The sequence below is a fragment of the Salvelinus fontinalis genome, chromosome 14 (assembly GCF_029448725.1).
Source record: "Salvelinus fontinalis isolate EN_2023a chromosome 14, ASM2944872v1, whole genome shotgun sequence".
Classification (NCBI taxonomy): Eukaryota; Metazoa; Chordata; class Actinopteri; order Salmoniformes; family Salmonidae; genus Salvelinus; species Salvelinus fontinalis.
This window is the reverse complement of record NC_074678.1, coordinates 46,536,156-46,560,226: the sequence shown is the minus strand read 5'-3', so window position 1 is coordinate 46,560,226 and position 24,071 is coordinate 46,536,156. Positions and strand designations below refer to the sequence as shown.

General features: G+C 45.2%; 1 protein-coding gene across 1 annotated transcript; it reads left to right on the top strand.

The window, feature by feature from the left end:
• Positions 1-11: 11 nt before the first annotated feature.
• On the top strand, positions 12-23,016 carry LOC129811007 (nardilysin-like). The gene is made up of 29 exons (XM_055862083.1): positions 12-121; positions 975-1,193; positions 1,464-1,725; positions 1,960-2,041; positions 2,264-2,417; positions 2,689-2,762; positions 3,024-3,119; positions 3,478-3,600; positions 3,773-3,830; positions 3,909-3,982; positions 4,087-4,156; positions 4,287-4,485; positions 4,668-4,781; positions 4,920-5,024; positions 5,251-5,374; positions 6,790-6,876; positions 7,083-7,202; positions 7,389-7,440; positions 7,564-7,714; positions 16,059-16,186; positions 16,491-16,653; positions 16,981-17,012; positions 17,458-17,596; positions 17,770-17,817; positions 19,391-19,443; positions 19,579-19,662; positions 20,104-20,311; positions 21,664-21,753; positions 21,946-23,016. The coding sequence occupies exons 2-29, from the start codon at positions 1,000-1,002 to the stop codon at positions 22,180-22,182; spliced, it is 3,321 nt and encodes a 1,106-aa protein (XP_055718058.1). The 5' UTR covers positions 12-121; positions 975-999; the 3' UTR covers positions 22,183-23,016.
• The last annotated feature ends 1,055 nt before the right edge of the window (positions 23,017-24,071 follow it).

Genomic DNA, 24,071 nt, shown 5'->3' with positions numbered 1-24,071 from the left:
TTTTCCGTTGTTGCTCTGTGCGTTGTTCCCAGCGAATCATATCGCGGCATGCACACGATTGGGTAGTGGGTTAGGTTGTCGAGACTAGTGCTAGATAACTTTCATTATTTAGAAATAAAAGGTAAGTACATTTACAAATGCTGTGCATAATAGGCAATATTTGATGTTTTTATTAGCTAGTGGTATTGTGTTATACACGTTGACACAGGGCAGTTTTTGTATTCACAATCCGACATTTCAATGGCGCTTTGGCTGCTATCGATAGCCGGATGGGATTACTGAAAGTCGTCATGCTAGCTAAATCTTAGCTAGCTAGCGCCCGCTGTCTGCAATTTTGTATTTGTTTTCTTTTTTTGCAATTTTTGTTTTGACTGATGACCTGAATTGACAGTGACGTAGCTAGCTAGAAAGTAACAGACCCTGGCTGTTGATACCCCTTTTCTATGCATACGTGACACTGAACTAATGTGTCTTATCCGTTTCATCATGCCAGCGTATGGTACTAACGTTTTACGTTAGCTAGCTATCTTCCGAATCTTCCACTGCTCTTTGACCGTGAACATTGTTAGCTAAGGTAGCTAGCTATTCAGCCAGGGCACGATGTAGCCACAAACACAAGCCAGTGTAACAACATAATTGCTGATCTTGTTTAGCTACAATGTGATTAGTCTGGCCACCACATTTCAGCATCAGACCTGCTAGCTAACTACTGTCACAGTTACCTCCTGATTCCCACCTGCCCCTATCTATTAGATCTGAAGGGGTTGGAAAGGTGTAGGCAATGTGGCGAACCCCCCCCCCCCCCCCCCCCCCCCTTAAAATCCCTTAAACCGGTCTGATACTCTCAGATCTATAGGAATGAGTGGGTGGGGGGCTAAGGGTTGATTTCGGGTGCTTGCTCAATTTCACACATTCTTGACTCTTTATGCTCAAATGCTGCACTATCTGAGGGTTTTCATGTTGTGCAATTACAGTGAGAAACCTGCAGCTCCTGAGAGAATGCCTCAGACGAGTAAAGTGAATAGTTCTGCAGCAGGCGGCCCTGGGCAGGTGTCTGCACCAGACCACGGTGAGCCGCCGCCACCCCAAGCCGAGCCCAGGGACCTGGCTGCGGGGGATGGAGGGGTAGGAGGTGACGAAGACCAGGGAGACCTCCAGATCAACAAGTCACCCAGCGATCCTAAGAAGTACAGGTAAGATCAACTTGAAATAAAGAACATTTCTAAATTCAGATATAGCCGCGTAACCTCTCTTGGATAAATCTACGTAAACATACTGGTATGGACCCAGAACTTAATTGAGCAGCTGACCAATTACGCAATATTAGTTCTGGGTTAATCGAGATTAATAGCTGCATCATCAGAGTGCGTGCGAATTTCTCTACCCGTCCCAGGTTGTGATGTTGTCAGTTTCACTGAAGTAGAACTGGCTTATCATATTCATTTATTTTACTCGCTCTGAAGGTATATCGAGCTGACCAATGGCCTGAGAGTTCTCCTCATCTCAGACTTTAGCGGGGCAGACGGCAAGGACGCCTGCAGAGAGGAGGAGGAGGAGGAAGAGGATGGAGCATCAGGAGGTGGAGAGGAAGCGGAAGAAGAGGGGGATTCAGGGGAGGGCACAGAAGAGGAGGACGAGGATGCGGAAGAAGAGCACGACAGTGACTTTGAGGAGCTAGATGAGGAGCAAGAAGGGAAACCGAAGAAGGGGAGTTCAGAGAAACAGGTAGGTTTCCCTATAGCACAATACTAGGCTAATTCTTTCAGATGACTGATCCAACAGCTCACAGAGGGAGCATAGCCACAAGGGTGCTATGCAATCAGCTAGTTCACTCTAGGGATAGTGTGATAAAGTGTGGGGACTGATGGAATTTATAAACTGAAAAGTTGTGCGTTCGTGCATGTTCGTGCATGATGTGTGTTTTTTAATGTGTGTACTCATCCCTCCCGTGTCTCCCAGTCTGCAGCTGCTCTCTGTATCAGTGTGGGGAGCTTCAGTGACCCGGAGGACCTTCCAGGCCTGGCCCATTTCCTTGAGCACAGTGAGTGCTTTTAACAGAGGACCTTATGTACTGTAGCGCTACAGAAGATGATGCACATTCTCAATCTAACACTGCATTGGAACACTACCTCTAAACAAAACGTCTGTCTGTCTGTCTTTCTCTCTATTTCTTTACTTGGTCTTCCCTCTAATCTCTTGACTCTCTCTTTTTGCACTCTCTCTCGCTCCCTCACTCTTTTCCGCTCTTCCTCTCTTCTCTCAGTGGTGTTCATGGGCAGTGAGAAGTACCCCGCTGAGAACGGCTTCGATGCCTTCCTGAAGAAGCACGGCGGAAGCGACAATGCCTCCACCGACTGTGAGCGGACCATCTTCCAGTTTGACGTTCAGAGGAAGTACTTCCGTGAGGCTCTCGACAGGTGAGCCAAGCAGCCTTAAAGGAACAGTTCAGCCCCAAACCAACATTTTGTTAGCTGTTTTCATGCCTCAAAAGTGGTCTTAAATCTAACTTGTCTAGGGTCGTTTACAATAGTGCACACTGTTCAAAAACTTTTGCAATGGAAAATTAAAATAAGTATTTATTATTGGAGAAGTTTAGTCTCTGTTTAAAAACGTGTCCTTCCGTTTCGTGCCTAATGAATACGACCCAGGTGTGCAGTTTGTCATTGGATGATCTCTCCCATTCCCCAGATGGGCCCAGTTCTTCATTTGCCCGCTGATGATCGAGGACGCCATCGACAGAGAGGTGGAAGCAGTGGACAGTGGTGAGTCGGGGAATAGTAAGAGCAAACCACGGCCGTGTCTCAATAGTCTAAAGAAGCCTCTTCCCCCTTTCTCCTTCATCTGCTCAGATTGGTTTCACACAGCTGCTCGGCATGAATAAAGGACTCAAGACGTAGAGAGACCAGTGTAGACAACTGAGACCCTTCCAATTTTGAATAGCACAGCCTTTTTCCATGCCTCAGTCACAGTTCCCACTCTCAGTCCTCTAATGGAATGTCCATGCCTCTCCCTTTGATGTGCAGAGTACCAACTGGCTCGTCCATCAGACTCCCACCGCAAGGAGATGCTGTTCGGAAGCCTGGCCAGGCCCAAGCACCCCATGGGCAAGTTCTGCTGGGGTAAGGATACACACATTGGCTGTCATTTCCCAATTATCTCTCCTCCATCGCAAATGCTACCCAGGTACCAAAGGCTTCTGTTGTTCTACTTTATCCTGCTTGTAAAACAAATAGTTGGATGTATTTTCATTTGCACTTTCCTGCTTGTAAATGTCTCTGATCGTCAAGTGATGTCTGTTTTTTAAATATGTACACAGTGAGCTTTTATTACATGCTTATGGATGGTAATGTCTATCTGCGCAGTTAATAATGCTGATTAACAGTGTAATAACTTGAATGACTGAAATAACTGTTTTGAAAACGTTCATTAAAGGTGTAATAACAGATATGTCTTCGTCCTGTCCTCGGTCTCCCCCAGGAAATGCTCAGACCCTGAAGCACGAGCCCAGAGAGAAGCAGATCAACACCTACCAGCGTCTCCGAGACTTCTGGAAGAGATACTACTCTGCTCACTACATGACCCTCACAGTGCAGTCCAAAGGTAGCTAGCCAACCGGCCAGACACGAAGGATCCCTACTCCACTGAAGTGAATGGGGATTGTAGTCAGTCTACTGAAATTCATGAGGATTGCGGTCCGTCTACTGAAATTAATGACGATAGTAGTCGGTCTGTTGAAATAAACTTGACTCAACTGTCCTTGTCTGTCCATCAGAGACATTGAACACACTGGAGGAATGGGTTAGAGAGGTCTTCAGCAAGGTGCCCAACAAGTAAGTGCACACGGCCACATGCATGCTGTCAAACATACTCGCGCTCGCTCGCTCACTCACTCCGTCACTTTTTTGCAGCGCTCAACCGAGACCTGACTTCTCTGACCTCCAGGACCCGTTCGACACACCAACTTTCAACAAGCTCTACAGAAGTACACAGGCTTTAAACTAACATTCATACATGTCATTTTATCAACCTGTGCTTACTTACTGACTGTACCAATTCCTCAATTTCAATTGTGTGTGTGTGTGGCAGTTGTTCCTGTGAGGAAGGTGCATGCTCTCACAGTCACCTGGGCGTTACCTCCTCAGGGCAAGCAGTACAGGTAAGCCCCCCTCAACGATGGCACCCTCACCTGTTAAACCTTTCAAAGACCAATTTAGCAAATATTTCCACCTCACAATAATCCTGCGCTCCATACAAACTGCTTGGTTTGTCTTGGTGTCTCCGTGTAGGGTGAAGCCCCTGCACTACATCTCCTGGTTGATTGGGCACGAAGGCGCCGGCAGCATCCTATCCTTGCTCCGGAAGAAGTGCTGGGCCCTGGCTCTGTTTGGAGGGAACAGTGAGACAGGCTTTGACCAGAACACCACCTACTCCATCTTCTCCATATCCATCACGCTCACTGACGAAGGATTCCAGAACTTTCATCAGGTCAACTGGCGCACACACACACACAGACAGACACACACACATGCAAAAACACATAAACACACACACGCGCCAATGTGTGATGACACACACACAGACACACACACTGTGCAAAAACTCATACACGCCCATGTGTGATGACACACACAGTCTGGATGTAAAGTGCAGCTGTTTTCCCTGTACAGGTGGTTCATCTAGTGTTCCAGTATATGAAGATGCTGCAGACTCTGGGTCCACAGCAGAGGATCTATGAAGAAATTCAGAAGATCGAAGCCAATGAGTTCCACTACCAGGAGCAGGTACAGTCACACTTCCCGGTCTAACCCTCTGTCACGAAGCTGACTTTAAGCTGTCATTACCATGACATAATGCGTCATAAGCATGCCATAAGTGAGTGAGAGCTCTGTACGAACTTCTGCCCCTCCGTCCCACCACAGACCGACCCCATAGAGTACGTGGAGAACATCTGTGAGAACATGCAGCTCTTCCCCAAAGAGGACTTCCTGACTGGAGACCAGCTCATGTTTGAGTACAACCCAGAGGTACTGTCTGTCTGTCTCACCAAGTAGACATTGGATCATTCCTAGTTAATCTGTAATGGCTAATTTCCGGACACTCTTTGTACTGTTGCAGGCCCTAAAAAGTTAGGTCACCCCACAGTATTGTCAGAACAATTGCACATACCAAAGCCTGTACTGCAACTGGAATGCACGCAACTGTATACTTCATTGAAGTGTGTGTGTGTGTATGTGTGTCTGTCCTCTACAGGTGATCTCCTTGGCCCTGGCCCTGCTTACCCCAGAGAGGGCCAACCTCCTACTGCTGTCCCCGGAGCACGAGGGCCACTGCTCCCACAAGGAGAAGTGGTTCGGCACCAACTACAGCATGGAGGGTAAGAGCAAGTGTCTCTAATTAGGAGTGCGTGCTGATCTAGGATCCGGTGCCGCTTTTCCATTCATTTTGATCTAAAAGGCAAAGCTGATCCTAGATCTGCACTACTCTGAGACACTGTGAATACCGGCCCAGGATTAGCTTAAAGTGAGATTGGCTGAATTGGACCTACAATAGCTGTTATTGTCATCATAACAAGATATTACCTTTTATATGATTCTTCTTACAGTGCTGTAGGGAGGTGCCGAGTACTCTGACAAAACGAGTAGCGTAAAGGATTTGGAGATTTTTCCAAATACGATTATGACAAAAGTATTTTTATTTTATTTTCCGTGATCAGAATAACGTAATTTTCAGCTGCCAGCACGCATCTCTCTTTCACTCAAACCGCGTGATGCGCTGTGTGCCCAAAATAACTATTGGCTAGTTCTTCTGTCTGTAAAGAAACAGGCGGGGTGTATCGGTTGAGCCTGCTGCAACGATTGGATCAGAACAAGCCGCTCTCCCTCGGCTTTCATTTCCCCAGACAGACACTCGCACCGCCACTCGTCTCAGGGCACAAGTCTCCCCTTCTACCAACATGTATGAGTCAGAATCCGTAGCTAGTCATTGTTGTTCAGTCAAGGTATTTTCTGTAGACTTTGCTGAGGCCATACGGTCGTTTTTATCTGTCTACTTGGCGTTGTTTACTAGGCCTACTTTGTCTGTATAATTATTCCATTGCTGACGACGTCTGCCTTTATGTTGTGATCCATGCCCATGCTTGCTGTTATTATTTCTGCTCACCCAGGCATGTTTACCTCCAGGGGTCCTATCAAATGGCTTAATGGTCCATTGTATGAACATCTTTAAACAATTTATGTGTTAACTTGGTATATAACACCATCCTAGAGCAGGGGGTTCTGCAACAGGTCAATGGCGAGCTTCCTGTACCACCTATGAGTAGCTCGCCAAACAATTCTAAAAGTGCATGTGTTTTTTCACGTGTTCCACCACAAACTACCGTAAACAAATCTCACACGTCACAGACACCTCAAGATCCAATTCAATTCACATTGACGTTATCCCACACCTGCTTAGCCACAATTAGTGTAACATTTGGCTTTTTATGCCATCTGCCAATTCATTTCCAGAAATATTGCCCCTGTCTGTGTGTGGTGCGTACGTTGCCGGTTAGCGTTAAAGATGACCGTTTTCTGGGTAGACAGACAAAGACTTTTCCCTAAACCTTCTCAAATTAAATGTTAACTGCAAAGTGGGCTTACAGTGCATTTGGAAAGTATTCAGACCCCTTGACTTTTTCACATTCTCGGTGGCCGTATATTAAGCGGCTCATTTCGTGACATGATAAGATCGTGTGTGATGTTATTGTGGTGTGTTGGTCTGTGACTTGAGTGTCCTGTTCTGTACTGGCAGACCTCCCTGAGGAGTGGGCACAGCGCTGGGCCGGAGACTTTGACCTCAACCCCGACCTCCACCTGCCTGCTAAGAACAAGTTCATTGGTCAGTACAGATGATGGACATTGTTGTGTGCCAATCACATTGACTCTACAATATTCACTTTTCGGTCTATTAATGTGTAAAAAGATTTGGGGCCATATTCCTATCCTTTTTTTTGTGTGTGTGAATGTTTTTTTTTTTAAATCAAACATAAATAAATACTGGAATTGACACAGACAATAGGCTTTATCCTTCCTTTGTTTCCATAGCAACGGATTTCACCCTGAAACTATCGGACTGTCCAGACACAGAAGTCCCGGTGCGGATAGTGAACAATGAGAGGGGCTGTCTCTGGTTCAAAAAGGACAATAAGTTCAAGATACCTAAAGGTGTGTGTGTGTGTGTGTGTGTGTTCTTTTGTATATATAACCCAAGGGAATTGTAGTGACATGTGATTTACTCTTTTTCAATATGTGTAAGACAGCAATGTTAGTAGCTACTAGGCTATTTAACACATTTCAAATGACGTAATGTTCTCGTGATTTAATACATTCCCTATTTTTTTCTTCGGTTAGCTTATGTCCGTTTCAACCTCCTCTCCCCAATGATTCAGAAATCTCCAGAGAAGTTAGTATTTTATATGAATCAATTTCTTACAAAATCTTTGCTTTTGATTGCTCTTCACAATCACTCCTAGCTGCAAAAGTTCTCGAGGTCCTTTCTAAATGTCTATGTATTGTGCCCCTGTAGCCTGGTGCTGTTTGACGTCTTTGTGAACATCTTGGCCCATAACCTGGCAGAGCCGGCCTACGAGGCTGATGTGGCCCAACTGGAGTACAAACTGATTGCCGGGGAGCACGGCCTCGTCATCAGGGTCAAGGGCTTCAACCACAAGCTGCCTGTGAGTCTCGCATACATACATACATACTGTACATACATATCAAATATTATGGGTCACATACACATGGTTAGCAGATGTTAATGCGAGTGTAGCGAAATGCTTGTGCTTCTAGTTCTGACAGTGCAGTAATATCTAACAAGTAATCTAACAATTCCCCAACAACTACCTAATACACACAAATCTAAAGGGATGGAATAAGAATATGTACATATGGATGAGAGATGGCCGAGCGGCGTAGGCAAGATGCAATAGATGGTATAAAATATATACATATATGAGTAGTGTAAGATATGTAAACATTATTAAAGTGGAATTGTTTAAAGTGACTAGTGAGTCTCTATGTAGGCAGCAGCCTCTCTGAGTTAGTGATTGCTGTTTAGCAGTCTGATGGCCTTGAGATAGAAGCTGTTTATCAGTCTCTTGGTCACAGCTTTGACGCACCTGTACTGACCTCGCCTTCTGGATGGTAGCGGGGTGAACAGGCAGTGGCTCGGGTGGTTGTTGTCCTTGATGATCTTTTTGGCCTTCCTGTGACATCGGGTGCTGTAGGTGTCCTGGAGGGCAGGTAGTTTGCCCCCAGTGATGCATTGTGCAGACCACACCACCCTCTGGAGAGCCGTGCGTTTGAGGGCGGCGCAGTTGCCGTACCAGGTGATACAGCCCGACAGGATGCTCTCAATTGTGCATCTGTAAAGGTTTGTCAGGGTTTTAGGTGACAAGCCAAATTTCTTCAGCCTCCTGAGGTTGAAGAGGCGCTGTTCTGCCTTCTTCACCACGCTGTCTGTGTCGGTGGACCATTTCAGTTTGTCTGTGATGTGGATGCCGAGGAACTTAAAACTTTCCACCTACTCCACTACTGTCCCTTCAATGTGGATAGGGGGGTGCTCCCTCTGCTGTTTCCTGAAGTCCACGATCATCTCCTTTGTTTTGTTGACGTTGAGTGGGAGGTTGTTTTCCTGACACCACACTCCCTGTAGGTTGTCTCGTCGTTTTTGGTAATCAAGCCTGCTACTGTTGTCATCTGCAAACTATGGTGTTGAATGCTGAGCTGTAGTCAATAAACATCATTTTTACATAGGTATTCCTCTTGTCCACATGGGATAGGGCATTGTGCAGTGTGATGGCGATTGCATCATCTGTGGACCTGTTGGGTGGTATGCAAACTGAAGTGGGTCTAGGGTGGCAGGTAAGGTAGAGGTGATATGATCCTTGACTAATCTCTCAAAGCACTTCATGATGACAGAAGTGAGTGCTACGGGGCAGTAGTCATTTAATTCAGTTATCTTTGCCTTCTTGGGTACAGGAACAATGGTGGCCATCTTGAAGCATGTGGGGACAGCAGACTGGGATATGGAGCAATTGAAAATGTCTGTAAACACACCAGCCAGCTGGTCTGCTCATGCTCTGAGGACGCGGCTATGGATGCCGTCTGGGCCAGCAGCCTTGCGAGGGTTAACAAGTTTAAATGTCTTGCTCACGTCAGCCACAGAGAAGGAGAGGGGGGGCCCGCAGTCCTTGTTAGCAGGCCGTGTCGGTGGAACTGTATTATCCTCAAAGTGGGGAAAGAAGGTGTTTAGTTTGTCTGGAAGCAGTACGTCCGTGACGTGGCTGGTTTTCATTTTGTAATTCATGATTGCCTGTAGACCCTGCCACATACGTCTCGTGTCTGAGCCGTTGAATTGCGACTCAACTTTGTCCCTATACCGACATTTTGCTTTTTTGATTGCCTTGCGGAGGGAATAACAACACTGTTTGTATTCGGCCATATTCCCAGTCCTCTTTCCATGGTTAAATGCGGTGGTTTTGCGCTTTGTTTTGCCTCAATGCCGCCATCCATGGTTTTTGGTTAGGGTAGGTTTTAATAGTCACAGTGGGTACAACATCTCCAATGCACTTCCTTTAAACTCACTCACCGAGTCAACGTATAGATCGATGTTATTCTCTGAGGCTGCCCGGAACATTTCTCAGTCTGCGTGATCAAAACAATCTTGAATCGTGGATTCCGATTGGTCAGACCAGCGTTGAATGGTTCTAGTCACGGGTACATCCTGTTTGAGTTTTTGCCAAAAGGACGATAGGAGCAAGATGGAGTCATGGTCGGATTTACCGAAGGGAGGGCGAGCCTTGTATGCATCATCGAAGTTAGAGTAGTAGTGGTCCAGTGTATTGCCTGCGTGAGTCCTGCAATCAATATACTGATAAAATTTAGGTAGCCTTGTTCTCAAATTTGCTTTCTTAAAATCACCAGCTACAATAAATGCTGCCTCGGGATATATGGAGTCCAGTGAAGTTCCTTGAGGGCCGTCGTTATATCATACATACTGTACATACAGTGCCTTTGGAAAGTATTCAGACCCCTTGACTTTTTCCACATTTTGTTACGTTACTGCCTTATTCTAAAATTGATTAAATAGTTTTTTCCCCCTCATCCATCTACACACAATACCCCATAATGACAAAGCAAAAACAGTATTTTTGAATTTTTTGCTTAAAAAAACGGAAATATTACATTTGCATAAGTATTCAGACCCTTTACTCAGTACTTTGTTGAAGCACCTTTGGCAGTGATTACAGCCTCGATTCTTCTTGGGTATGACGCTACAAGCTTGGCACGCCTGTATTTGAGGAGTTTCTCCCATTCTTCTTCTCTGCAGATCCTCTCAGGCTCTGTCAGGCTCTATCAGGTTGGAGATTATAACAGTACATGGCCAAGATTTTCAAATGTTCATAGATGACCAGCAGGGTCAAATAATAATAATTAGTGGTAGAGGGTGCAACAGGTAAGCATCTCGGGAGTAAATGTCAGTTGGCTTTTCATAGCCGATCATTCAGAGTTAGAGACAGCGGGTGCGGTAGAGAGAGAGGGAGTCGAAAACAGCAGGTCCAGGACAAGGTAGCATGTCCGGTGAACAGGTCAGGGTTCCATAGCCGCAGGCAGAACAGTTGAAACTGGAGCAGCAGCATGACCAGGTGGACTGGGGATAGCAAGGAGTCATCAGCCCAGGTAGTCCTGAGGCATGGTCCTAGGGCTCAGGTCCTCTGAGAGAAGAGAGAGAATTAGAGGGAGCAGACTTAAACTCACACTGGACACCAGATAAGACAGGAGAAATACTCCAGATGTAATAGACTGGCCCTAGCCCCCCGACACAAGCTATTGCAGCATAAATACTGGAAGCTGAGACAGGAGGGGTCGGGAGACACTGTGGCCCCGTCTGACGATACCCCCGGACAGGGCCAAACAGGCAGGATATAACCCCACCCACTTTGCCAAAGCACAGCCCCCACACCACTAGAGGGATATCTTCAACCACCAACTTTCTATCCTGAGACAAGGCCGAGTATAGCCCACGAAGATGGAGGGCGCCAACCCGGACAGGAAGATCACTTCAAGTGGCGCACCCCTCCTAGGGACGGACTCAGCCCCCGTAATAGGTTTAGAGGTAGAGAATCCCAGTGGAGAGAGGGGAACCGGCCAGGCAGACAGTAAGGGCGGTTCGTCGCTCCAGTGCCTTTCCGTTCACCCTCACACCCCTGGGCCAGACTACACTCAATCATAGGACCTACTGAAGAGATGAGTCTTCAATAAAGACTTAAAGGTTGAGACCGAGTCTGCGTCTCTCACATGGATAGGCAGACCATTCCATAAAAATGTTGCTCTATAGGAGAAAGCCCTGCCTCCAGCCTTCCTTAACAGGAAGCCAGTGTAGAGAGGCTAGCACTGGAGTAATATTATCAAATTTTGGGGTTCTAGTCAAGATTCTAGCAGCCGTGTTTAGCACTAATTGAAGTTTATTTAGTGCTTTATCCAGGAAGCCGGAAAGTAGAGCATTGCAGTAGTCTAATCTAGAAGTGACATTTTTGGACATTGTTTTGGATTTTTGTAATGTTACGTAGATGGAAAAAAGCTGTCCTTGAAACAGTCTTGATATGTTCGTCAAAAAAGAGATCAGGGTCCAGAGTAATGTCGATGTCCTTCAATTTTATTTGAGACAACTGAACAACCATCAAGATCTCTTTTGTTTCTTGGGACCTAGAACTAGCATCTCTGTTTTGTCTGAGTTTAAAAGTAAAACATTTGCCGCCATCCACTTCCTTATGTCTGAAACACAGGTTTCCAGGGAGGGCGATTTTGGGGCTTCACCATGTTTCATCGAAATGTACAGCTGTGTATCGTCCGCATAGCAGTGAAAGTTAACATTATGTTTCCGAATGACATCACCAAGAGGTAGAATATATAGTGAAAACAATAGTGGTCCTAAAACGGAACCTTGAGTAACACTGAAATTTACAGTTGATTTGTCAGATGGCAAACCATCCACAGAGCTAAACTGATATCTTTCCGACAGATAAGATCTAAACCAGGCCAGAACTTGTCCTTGTAGACCAATTTGGGTTTCCAATCTCTCCAAAAGAATGTGGTGATCGATGGTATCAAAAGCAGCACTAAGGTCTAGGAGCAGGAGGACAGATGCAGAGCCTCGGTCTGACGCCATTAAAAGGTAATTTACTACCTTCACAAGTGCAGTCTCAGTGCTATGATGGGGTCTAAAACCAGACTGAAGCGTTTCGTATACATTGTTTGTCTTCAAGAAGGCAGTGAGTTGCTGCGCAACAGCTTTTTCAAAATTTGTTGAGAGGAATGGGAGATTCGATATAGGCAGATTTTTTAGTTTTTAAAATATTTTCTGGGTCAAGGTTTGCCTTTTTCAAAAGAGGCTTTATTACTGACACTTTTAGTGAGTTTGGTACACATCCGGTGGATAGGGAGCCGTTTATTATGTTCAACATAGGAGGGCCAAGCAAAGGAAGCTCTTTCAGTAGTTTAGTTGGATTAGGCTCCAGTATGCAGCTTGAAGGTTTAGAGGTGTTGACTATTTTCATCACTGTGTCAACAGATATAGTATTAAAAAACTTGAGTGTTCGATCGGGTTCAAGTCCGGGCTCTGGCTGCGCCACTCAAAGACATTCAGAGACTGGTCGTTGTCCTGTTGGAAGGTGAATTTTTGCTTCGGTCTGTGATCCTGAGCGCTCTGGAACAGGTTTTCATCAAGGACCTCTCTGTACTGTGCTCTGCTAATCTTTGCTCGATCCTGACTAGTCTACCAGTCCCTGCCGTTGGAAAAACATCCCCACAGCATGATGCTGCTTCCCATGCTTCACTGTAGGGGTGGTGCCAGGTTTCCTCCATACGTGATGCTTGGCAATCAGGCCATATAGTTCAATCTTGGTTTCATCAGACCAGAGAATCTTGTTTCTCATGGTTTGGGGGTATTTATGTGTCTTTTTGCCAACTCCAAGCAGGCTGTCATGTACCTTTTACTGAGGAGTGGCTTCCATCTAGCCACTCTACCATAAAGGCCTGATTGGTGGAGTGCTGCAGAGATGGTTGTCCTTCTGGAAGTTTCTCCCATTTCCACAGAGGAACTCTGGAGCTCTTTCAGAGTGACTATCGGTTTCTTAGTCACCTCCCTGACCAAGGCCCTTCTCTCCCGATTGCTTAGTTTGGCTGGTCAGACAGCTGTAGGAAGAGTCTTGGGCATTCCAAACTTATTCCATTTAAGAATGATGGAGGTCACTGTGTTCTTTGGGACCATCAATGCTCCAGACATTTTTTGGTACTCTTCCCCAGATCTGTGCCTCGACACAATCCTATCTCAGAGCTCTACGGACAATTCTTTTGATCTCATGGCTTGTTTTTTGCTCTGACATGTACTGTCAACTGTGGGACCTTATATAGACAGGCGTCCAAATCATGTCCAATCAATTGAATTTACCACAGGTGGACTCCAATCAAGTTGTAGAAACATCTCAACGATGATTAATGAAATCAGGATACACCTGAGCTCAATTTCTAGTATCATAGCAAAGGTTCTGAATACTTACAGTACCAGTCAAAAGTTTGGACACACCTACTCATTCAAGGGTTTTTCTTTATTTTTACATTGTAGAATAATAGTGAAGACATCAAAACTATGAAATAACACATGAAATCATGAAGTAACCAAAAAAGTGTTAAACAAATCTAAATATATTTTAGATTCTGTAAAGTAGCCACCCTTTGCCTTGATTACAGCTTTGCACACTCTTGGCATTCTCTCAACCAGTTTCACCTGGAATGCTTTTCCAACTGTCTTGAAGGAGTTCCCACATATGCTGAGCACTTGTTGGCTGCTTTTTCTTCACTGCGTTCCAACTCATCCCAAACCATCTCAAATGGTGATAAGGTCGGGTGATTGTGGAGTTCAGGTCATCTGATGCAGTACTCCATCTCTCTCCTTCTTGTTCAAATAGCCCTTACGTTGCCTGAAGGTGTGTTGGGTCATTGTCCTGTTGAAAAACAAATGATAGTTCCACCAAGCGCAAACCAAATGGGATGGCGTATCACTGCAGAATGTGCCTTGAATTCTAAATAAATCACACTGTGTCACCATGCTTCACGGTGGGAACCACACGTGCAGAGATCATCCTTTCACCTACTCTGCATCTCACAAAGACACGGTGGTTGGAACCAAAAATCTCAAATTTGGACTCATCAGATCAAAGGACAGATTTCCACCGGTCTAATGTCCATTGCTCGTGTTTCTTAGCCCAAGCAAGTTTCTTCTTATTTGGTGTCCTTCGGTAGTGGTTTCTTTGCAGCAATTCGACCATAAAGGCCTGCTTCGCTGTCTTCCGAACAGTTGATTTTGAGATGTGTCTGTTACTTGAACTCTGTGAAGCATTTATTTGGGCTGCAATTTCTGAGGCTGGTAACTCTAATGAACTTATTCTCTACAGCATAACTACAGCATAACTCTGGGTCTTCCATTCATGTGGCGGTCCTCATGAGAGCCACTTTCATCATAGCGCTTGATGGTTTTTGCGACTGCACTTGAAGAAACTTTAAAAGTTATTGAAATTTTCCATATTGACTGACCTTCATGTCTTAAAATAATGGTGGAGTTTAATTTCTCTGCTTATTTGAGTTGTTCTTGCCATAGTATGGACTTGGTCTTTTACCAAATAGAGCTATCTTCTGTATACCACCCCTGCCTTGTCACAACACAACTGATTGCCTCAAATGCATTAAGAAGGAAAGAAATTCCACAAATTAACTTTAACAAGGCACACCTGTTAATTTAAATGCATTCCAGGTGACTACTTCATGAGGCTGGTTGAGAGAATGCCAAGAATGTGCAAAGCTGTCATCAAGGCAAAGGGTGGCTACTTTGAAGAATCTCAAATATAACATATATTGGTTACTACATTGTTCCATATGTGTTATTTCCTAGTTTTGATGTCTTCACTATTATTCTATAATGTAGAAAATAGTAAAAATAAAGAAAAACCCTTGAATGAGTAGGTGTGTCCACATTTTTGACTGGTACTGTATGTAAATAAGGTATTTCTGTTTTTTCAGTTTAATAAATTAGCAAAGATTTCTAAACCTGTTTTTTGTTTTGTCATTACAGGGTATTGTGTGTAGATTGCTGAGGATTTTTGTTAATTTAATCCATTTTAGAATAAGGGTGTAACGTGACAAAATGTGGAAAAAGTCAAGGCGTCTGAATACTTCCCAAAGGCACTGTACATACATACACATTATATACACATACAGACAGACACGCACGTTATGTACACCCTCACACACACACACGTACAGTATACACACACACACACACTTACATACAGCTATTCTGCACTCATTCTACCAATTCATGCAAACCTAGTATACACTGAATGTACAATATATCACGAACACCTGCTCTTTCCATGACATGGACTGACCAGGTGAATCTAAGTGAAAGCTATGATCCTTTATTGATGTCACTTGTTAAATACTCTTCAATCAGTGTAGGTAAAGGTGAGGAGACAGGTTGATGAAGGATTTTTAAGTCTTGAGCCATGAATTGTGTATGTGTACCATTCAACGGGTGAATGGGCAAGACAAAAGATTATAGTGCCTTGGAACGGGGTATGGTAACAGGTGCCAGGCACACCGGTTTGAGTGTGTCAAGAACTGCAACGCTGCTGGGTTTTTCACACACAACAGTTGCCAGTGTGTATCAAGAAGGTCCACCACCAAAAGGACATCCAGCCAACTTGATACAACTGTGGGTAGCACTGGAGTCAACATGGGCCAGCATCCCTGTGGAACGCTTTCGACACCTTGTAGAGTCCATACCCCGACGAATTGAGGGCAAAAGTGAGGGGGTGCAACTCCAATATTAGGACGGTTTTCCTAATGTATTGTACACTCCGTCTATAAACCCATTCTGCATTTCAACAAATGTGCCCTAGCTTCAGACAACCGTAAAGCTGACCTCCTGCCAACTCAACCTCCCTGCCTCTGTCCCTGTGTTAGTTGCTGTTGAACTTGATCGTGGACCACCTGGCAAACTTCACAGCTGAGCCCAGTGTGTTTAACATGTTCGCGGAGCAGCTGAAGAAGACCTACTTCAACATCCTCATCAAGCCAGAGAGGCTGGGGAAGTGAGTTGGATTTCTGACACTGTGACTGCTCCACCCTGTATAGCATACAGCATCTGGCTGCTCGTTCTTTGCAACGCCACCCACCCATTTTCTTCTTATGTGTCTCTCTCTAGCTGTCTTTCTCTCTCTCGCTCTCAGAGCATGAGTCAGAGTTGTAAAAGTGATAAACTACCTTCAAAACAGTAACAATGATAAATTGGTGGGATGAATTATTTGAACACATCCATTTTTTTTCTATTCCTCCCCCTCTTTCCGACATCTTTCTCCTTCCTTTCCCCTCCCTCCCTCTCTCTCCCTCTCTCAGGGACGTGCGTCTGTTGATCCTGGAACACTGTCGCTGGTCAGTCATCCAGAAGTACCAGGCCATCATGAAGGGCCTCACCGTGGATGACCTCATGACCTTTGTCAGCGGCCTCAAAGCCCAGCTCTACACCGAGGGGCTGGTGCAGGGCAACTTCACTAGCACTGTGAGCACAAACTGACACGTTCAGGCACACACACACACACACACTTCACTAGCACTGTGAGCCTCTTTATAAACACTCTCGAACACTGTCTGATGCACACAAACACAAAAACATACACACACTGTTTTTTTAGCTTGTCTAGAGAGGACAGACTAAAATAGCTGTTTAGCGCTAACCCGGCGCTTGCATCCCAGATCTTTCTTGCATGCTGATTATTGCCCTAATCAAGTAGGTGATGTGAAGTAATACATTTTAATTGTTCTGCTGCTATCCCTATGCTATAAAAATCATGCTAATAGGCATTATGCAATTGTTCTTTACCCACAGGAGTCAATGAAGTTTCTGCAGTATTTTATTGAGTAAGTATCCTCCTCAATCTCTTTCTTAACTCTGAAAAGCAGGTCTGTAGCCTTCGGGTTAGCGCGTTGCTGGTTCAAATACCGGAGCCGACAAAGTGAAGGGAAAAAAATCTGTCGCTGTGCCCTTGAGCTTGCAGGGGCCCTGTACAATGGCGACCCTGGCCATGACCCCACTCCCTGCGGGTGTCTCGGGGGGAGTTGGCAAATGCAAAAAATAAAACATTTACATCACATACTTGTGTGCAACAGGGCAAATATAAGCACCCCCCTTTTATTGTTATCGTCAACCAACACAGTACTTACTTACTATTGTTATTACTTGCAATGATTGAGATTTGTGGTTGGTATGACCTACTTCAGTTGAATGAACTGATTGTAAGTCACTGTACAAGACCGTCAGCTAAATGAATAACATGTAAATGCAATAATCTTTTGCGCTCTACAGCAAACTGCAGTTCAAGCGTCTGTCCGTGGAAGTCCCTGTGCTCTTCAGAGTGGTGGAGCTTCCTCAGAAGCCTCACCTGTGCAAAGTCAAGTCCCTCAACAAAGGAGATGCCAACTCTGAAGTTACTGTCTACTACCAGGTACCTAACGTTCACCCAACAGTCAGCCAACCTTCACCCAACATTAAGCCACCATTTCCCCCGACCTTCAACCAACATTCGCTCAACATTACAGTTCGGTGTATTGTGGTTATGTCTGTGTATGTGGTCTTTTGCTGTCGATAAATGACCTGTATTTTTGTGTCCTTGTCCAGTCCGGCCTGAAGAACCTAAGAGAACACACGCTGATGGAGCTACTGGTGGTAAGTGTTGTAGCTAACAAGGCTTGACTGGAATACTGAGGGCTCTATTTTCGGCTGGCGCCAAGGAGGCGCAAGTGTCAAACGCACGTTAGTTTGCAATTTCGTCATGTAAAAACTGACGCACTGGCATTTTCCAGCCCTAACGCCAGGTTCGGCAATTTACCTGCCTTAACAGCTCGCTTGCGCCGAGGTGGGAGGGGTGGCAATGTTTGAGATGTGTCCTTAAATACAAGAGCAAAAGTGACAATTTCCTGCAGCCCATCCTGTTTGGAAATATTGTTGTTTTGAAAAACAGATGCTTGTTTTCCGTTTCATTTCAAGCCCTCCATAGTTTACCCTAGGCCTAGACTAATAAGGCTGCTCCAACAGCAATGTGTCTTGTCTTTTTTATCCTGGCCCTGCAAAGTAGCCTATCCATAAAGGGTGTTTAAATGGTCTATTCGTCAGAGTGCTTTGAATTGAAAATACGCTGCACACCCTACCTGCTCACTTCATTTCGTTTGTTCAAGTATCTATCCCAGAGATCACCTCTGGTTACCAAAGATGCACTCCTCCTAACTTACTGCATTATAGGACTGAATCATTTAAGTATCAACGACAGGCCTCTGCTATATTTTGCTTATTGAGAACATGTTTCACACATACAGTACAGTTTACGAGAGCTTAGTATTTGATTTATTTAGGGAGAAGTGCGATGCATAAAGACATGTAGGCTAGGCTATACTCGCTGAAGCCAATTACAACAATGTTGACCTATCTGCCGACAGTCCAAACATAGGCGTTGAGCAAGTACTGTTTTATTTTATTTATTTATTTTTGCTGTTGCTATTAGGCTATTCGTTACTGTAGCCTATGCAGTTTAATAAACTGCAGTATCAATCCACAGTGGACTAGGATGAGAATAGTCCACGCCCCCAGCCGAATTGGAGTTGATGACAATGCAAAGACCGTCAATAACCTACAGAACTTGAGGCAAATGCATCCAGTGCAGTATTAATCCATGGAACGCTTTGATTGGCCAGTGAGTGGCCAAGTTTTCGTCATACCTACAATTTGTTTATTCATCAAAACCTAGCCCTTTCGCACCACTGCCAACTATTGCGCTCATAATTCGAGCTGTGAAAATAAATACTAATATTTCGGACACACCTCCAGACCTGTAGTGCTACCGCCAGCGATTTGATTTACCATTGCGTTAGGTTTTTTCAAATGGAGCCCTGAGTCAGTGAGTGGTGTTATGGGTTAAAGGGATACTTCAGGATTTTGCTATGCCCTTTATCTCCTTCCTCAGAGTCAGATGAACTCATCGATACCATTTCTATGTCTGCATCCTGTATGAAGGAAGTAAGAGGTAGTTTCGAGAGCCAATGTTAACTAGCGTTCACGCAATGACTGGAAGTCTATGGTGTGCTAGCTATTACCATAGACTTCCAGTCATTGCGCTAACGCTAGTTAACAACTTCTTTCAAACTGCATGCGGAGACATAAAAATGGTATCCACGACTTCATCTGATTTGCCAAAATCCCAAAGTATCCCTTTAATGAAGTACTATCTTTGCTGCTCTGTTCCCAGATGCACATGGAGGAACCTTGCTTTGATTTCCTCAGGACAAAGGAGACTCTTGGGTTAGTCCCCCCCCTTCATAACTATAAAAAAAAATAAGAACTAATGTGTAATAATATCTAAGTAACTACTACTTAATAACCACTACTTAACAGAGCAGTGTTGACTGATTTCAACTCTGACCTTGTATCCATCAGCTATCAGGTGTACCCCACATGCAGAAACACTTCAGGAGTCCTGGGCTTCTCCATCACCGTGGAAACGCAGGCCACCAAGTTCAAGTGAGTTACCAGCACTGTATATCTCTTACGCTACACTTGATCAAAATGTTGTTGCGATACGAATATTTAATTTCATGTGTGACGTATTGGAATATTCGACATGCATAAGGAAACCCAACTTGTAGTTGTGCGTCAGGGTCCGTGACCGCTGCTGATGTTTTGTCAGGGGCAGTTCAGAGGAGAAGGATGGTAGCGTCATATTCAGGTCAGATGGTTAGCATTGTTGATAGTAGAGGTGTATTACACAGTAGCAGCACAATATGCTTCTCATAAGCCTGAGAAGGTTATCGAAAGATTACATGGGCAAGATTTGTATAAAAAAGAGCAAAGATGCATTGAAAATAACAATTTTTGGGAGATGCCATCCCCTTTCGTTTAAAAAAAATACAAATAAGAGGCAGTCTGACGCAACACCCTGGTGTCCGTTTCTCTCCCTCCCAGCACGGACTACGTGGAGACCAAGATCGAGGAATTCCTGGTGAGCTTCGGGGAGAAGATGACCAACCTCACGGACGAGGCCTTCAAGACCCAGGTGACCGCTCTCATCAAGCTCAAAGAGTGTGAGGACACGCACCTGGGGGAGGAGGTGGACCGCAACTGGTTCGAGGTGGTCACCCAGCAGTACGTCTTCGACCGCCTCAACAGAGAGGTAAGATTGTACTCTGTCATAATGTCGACATCAGGGGTGGCTCTCCTCCATGGACACTGGGGGCACTACCCCTCCATCATATACACTACATTACCAAAAGTATGTGAACACCTGCTCGTCGAACATCTCGTTCCAAAATCATGGGCATTAATATGGAGTGGGTTCCCCTTTTCTGCTATAACAGCCTCCACTATTCTGGGAAAGCTTTCCACTCAATGTTGGAACATTGCTGCGGGGACTTGGTTCCATTCAGCCACGAGCATTAGTGAGGTCGGGCACTGATGTTGGGCAATTAGGCCTGGCTCGCAATTGGCGTTCCAATTCATCCTAAAGGTGTTTGATGGGGTTGAGGTCTGTGCAGGCCAGTCAAGTTGTTCCACACCGATCTCGACAAACCATTTCTGTATGGACCTCACTTTGTGCATGGGGGCATTGCCATGCTGAAACAAGAAGGGACTTTCCCCAAACTGTTGCCACAAAGTTGGAATCACAGAATTGTCTATAATGTCATTGTAGGTTGTAACGTTAAGATTTCTTTTCACTGTAACTAAGGGTCCTAGCCCGAACCATGAAAAACAGCCCGAGACCATTATTCCTCCTCCACCAAACTTTACCGTTGGCACGATACATTCGGGCAGGTAGCGTTCTCCTGGCATCTGCCAAACCCAGATTTGTCCGTTGGATTGCCAGATGGTGAAGCGCGATTCATCACTCCAGAGAACGCATTTCCACTGCTCCAGAGCCCAATGGCGGCGAGCTTTACACCACTCCAACCGACGCTTGGCACTGCGCATGGTGATCATAGGCTTGTGTGCGGCTGCTCGGCCATGGAAACCCATTTCACTATGAGTATTGCAACCGAGGACCGATGATTTTTACGTGCTTCAGCACTCGGCGATCCTGTTCTGTGAGCTTGTGTGGCCTATCACTTCGCGGCTGAGACACTTCGCTGCTCCTAGACGTTTCCACTTCACCATGACCGCACTTACAGTTGACTGGGCAGCTCTAGCAGGACTCACTTGTTGGAAAGGCGGCATCCTATGACGGTGCCACGTTGAAAGTCACTGAGCTCTTCAGTAAGGCCATTCTTCTGTCAATGTTTATCAATGGAGATTGCATGGCTGTGTGCTCGATGTTATACACCTGTCAGCAACTAGGGTGGCTGAAATAGCCAAATGCACTAATTTGAAGGGGTGTCCACATACTTTTCTATATTTAGTGTACATGCCAGGTTGCTTCAGCTCACTAGTTCCCGCACTAGGTGGAGGAGGGGGCGGCTCAAACGTCTGCGGGAGAGAAAGGGTAGGAATGTTTATTCATGCATTAACTCATCCTGTCCCGATGTGCTGCAGATTGAGGCTCTGAAGCTCATCACCAAAGCAGAGCTGGTGTCCTGGTTCATGGAGCACAGGGACACCACCAGCAAGAAACTCAGCGTGCACGTAAGTCTGCCAGCTTTGACTGTGTGTGTGTGCAAGGGAGAGGGAGTGCGCTGAGCATTCCCCATGGATTGAATGGAGAGGGATCTCATTCGCTTTGTCCATTTAATATATACAGTCATTGGCACTATCCTACTCTCAGCTATTCCAGAGCATACTGTAATCTCGCGCTCTCTCCCTGTCTCTGTGTGTCAGGTGGTAGGCTTCGGAGAGGAGGAGAACGACCAGGCAAGCCAGAGCAGCTGCGGCCCGAACCCCGCAGAGGGAGACGAGGACCAAGGCCAGGCCCTTAAAACCTCCTCCTACGGAGAAGTGTCCAAGCTGACCTTCCTGCCCGCCTCGCCCATGCTGGCCGACGCCACGCTCATCGACGACATCCGCGCGTTCACCTCCTCCCTCACCCTCTACCCCTACCACAAAATCCTCAAGTAAATCGGTTCCGCAAAGCGGGAGGCGAAGGAAGGAGCAGGGGGAGCCATATTAGCTCAGGACAATGATCCAGGCCAGGCCACAACGCAGTGCAGTGGCGTCTTCAGAAGGGAAACTCTCCTTTCTCCCTCTTCGTTCCCCACCTTTTCACTTTCTCTTTTCATCCAAGATAATAAAATAACAGCAGCAGCAGGCACTAGTATTAATAATTGCAATCACCACTAGTTCGCTAGGCACAAAAGCAGCCGGTGTTAAACGAAATTGGTCGAGAGCTTGTCCATTTTTATTCTCACCGGTCCCTGATGAATTGAATCGGAGGAATCACCTTTGGTGTGAATGTTAGTAGTAGGGACTCCGGGTCTGGCTGGCAGGAGGGCAGACAGAGAGGGTGGAAAAGAGGAGAGGGTTCTATCATGTATCTGTCATATCTTCATTTTGTTGTTATTTGAACTTATTATCACATATCGTATGAAACATCACCTCTAACATTGATGAAGGACTGTGTGTATTTTAGCAATGGACATCGGGGTTAACATCCGTTCATGCTGTGAGATTCTGACCGTAGGAAAGTGAAGTATGTTTGTCATAACAGTAAGCCTGATTCATGCTCGGTATGTGACGTAGTTTCTGATTTGTTTTCCAGGTATTGTTTTAACTGTAATTGTGTTTGTAAAAAGGCTAAAGGGAAAACCTCACTGTTACTGTATGCTGTAGGTTTAACATTTCAGCCCTACCTCTGCCTTTAAAACCACTGGATGACTGGCATGTTTTAATCTATAGCCTGTTGTTATCATCATCTTTACATGTAAATATTTATTAAACGTGAAATGTAGGATATTTCCGGTGTTTTTGGTCTTCTCTTTCATATGTCATGCGGCGTTGATGACCAATTCTGTTAAATGCCCTTTTACAGTTGGTGCTGAAACGTTGATGGATGAGGTACATTTTCATAGCGTCTTTACCTTGTACTGGTCCCTGAAATGCATGTAAAGCACTGGGATTAATGCCAACTCTCAAAGCTGGATCCTTCCATCCCCAGTTGATCAGGTGGGTATGGAACGATGTACAACCTATTGTTACCCGAGACCTTCTAGACACTGTGGATTGTCTTCTCGTGGATAGGACCTTCAAGCGTGGTGGGGGTGTTAAGTGTAAAGCAATCAATATCTACCCTGCAAATGAAAATTGGTTCTTTGAAAGTTCCCAGAATTACCTGGGATGTTGCAAGAATGTTCTTGTGATATTTATATCACAGCATTTATATTCAGCATGCACATTTATAGCTCAATGCATAAGAAAGCAGAGTAGTATACATCCCCATTGTTTCTAGATTTAATGGCAATTTGCATTTGAGGACTGTATTGTAGGCCCACTACACTAATATAGACATACAGTACCAGTCAAATGTTTGGACACCTACTCATTCAAGGGTTTTTCTGTATTTTTGATACAGTAGTCAGAATGAGTCATCTAATGCTCCATTGTGTTGACTCTTGCCATTCATTCTGGTGCAGCGTGTCAACGTATCTTATCAGCTGTTGTCAAATACCTGAGTTGGAAAAGACCAGTGAATTCTAAGAGATCGGATCAGAGGAACAAGAGGAGAGTGAGGAAGGAGCTGTTTTAGTCAGTGAGCCTCTAAAGTAACACACACAGACTTACTCCCAGCAGTTCTAATATCAATAGATGGCTTGGCCTTATTAAGGTGAAGAGCCAGGTTCCAGGCCTCTTCCCAGCCTGACTTTAGATCAGTGCTTAGGGACTTAACAACTTTTACATGCAACCATTCACACACTAATGTTCCAGACCTACCTGAACCCAACCATGTTGTTCCAGACCTACCTGAACTCACCCATGTTGTTCCAGACCTACCTGAACCCAACCATGTTGTT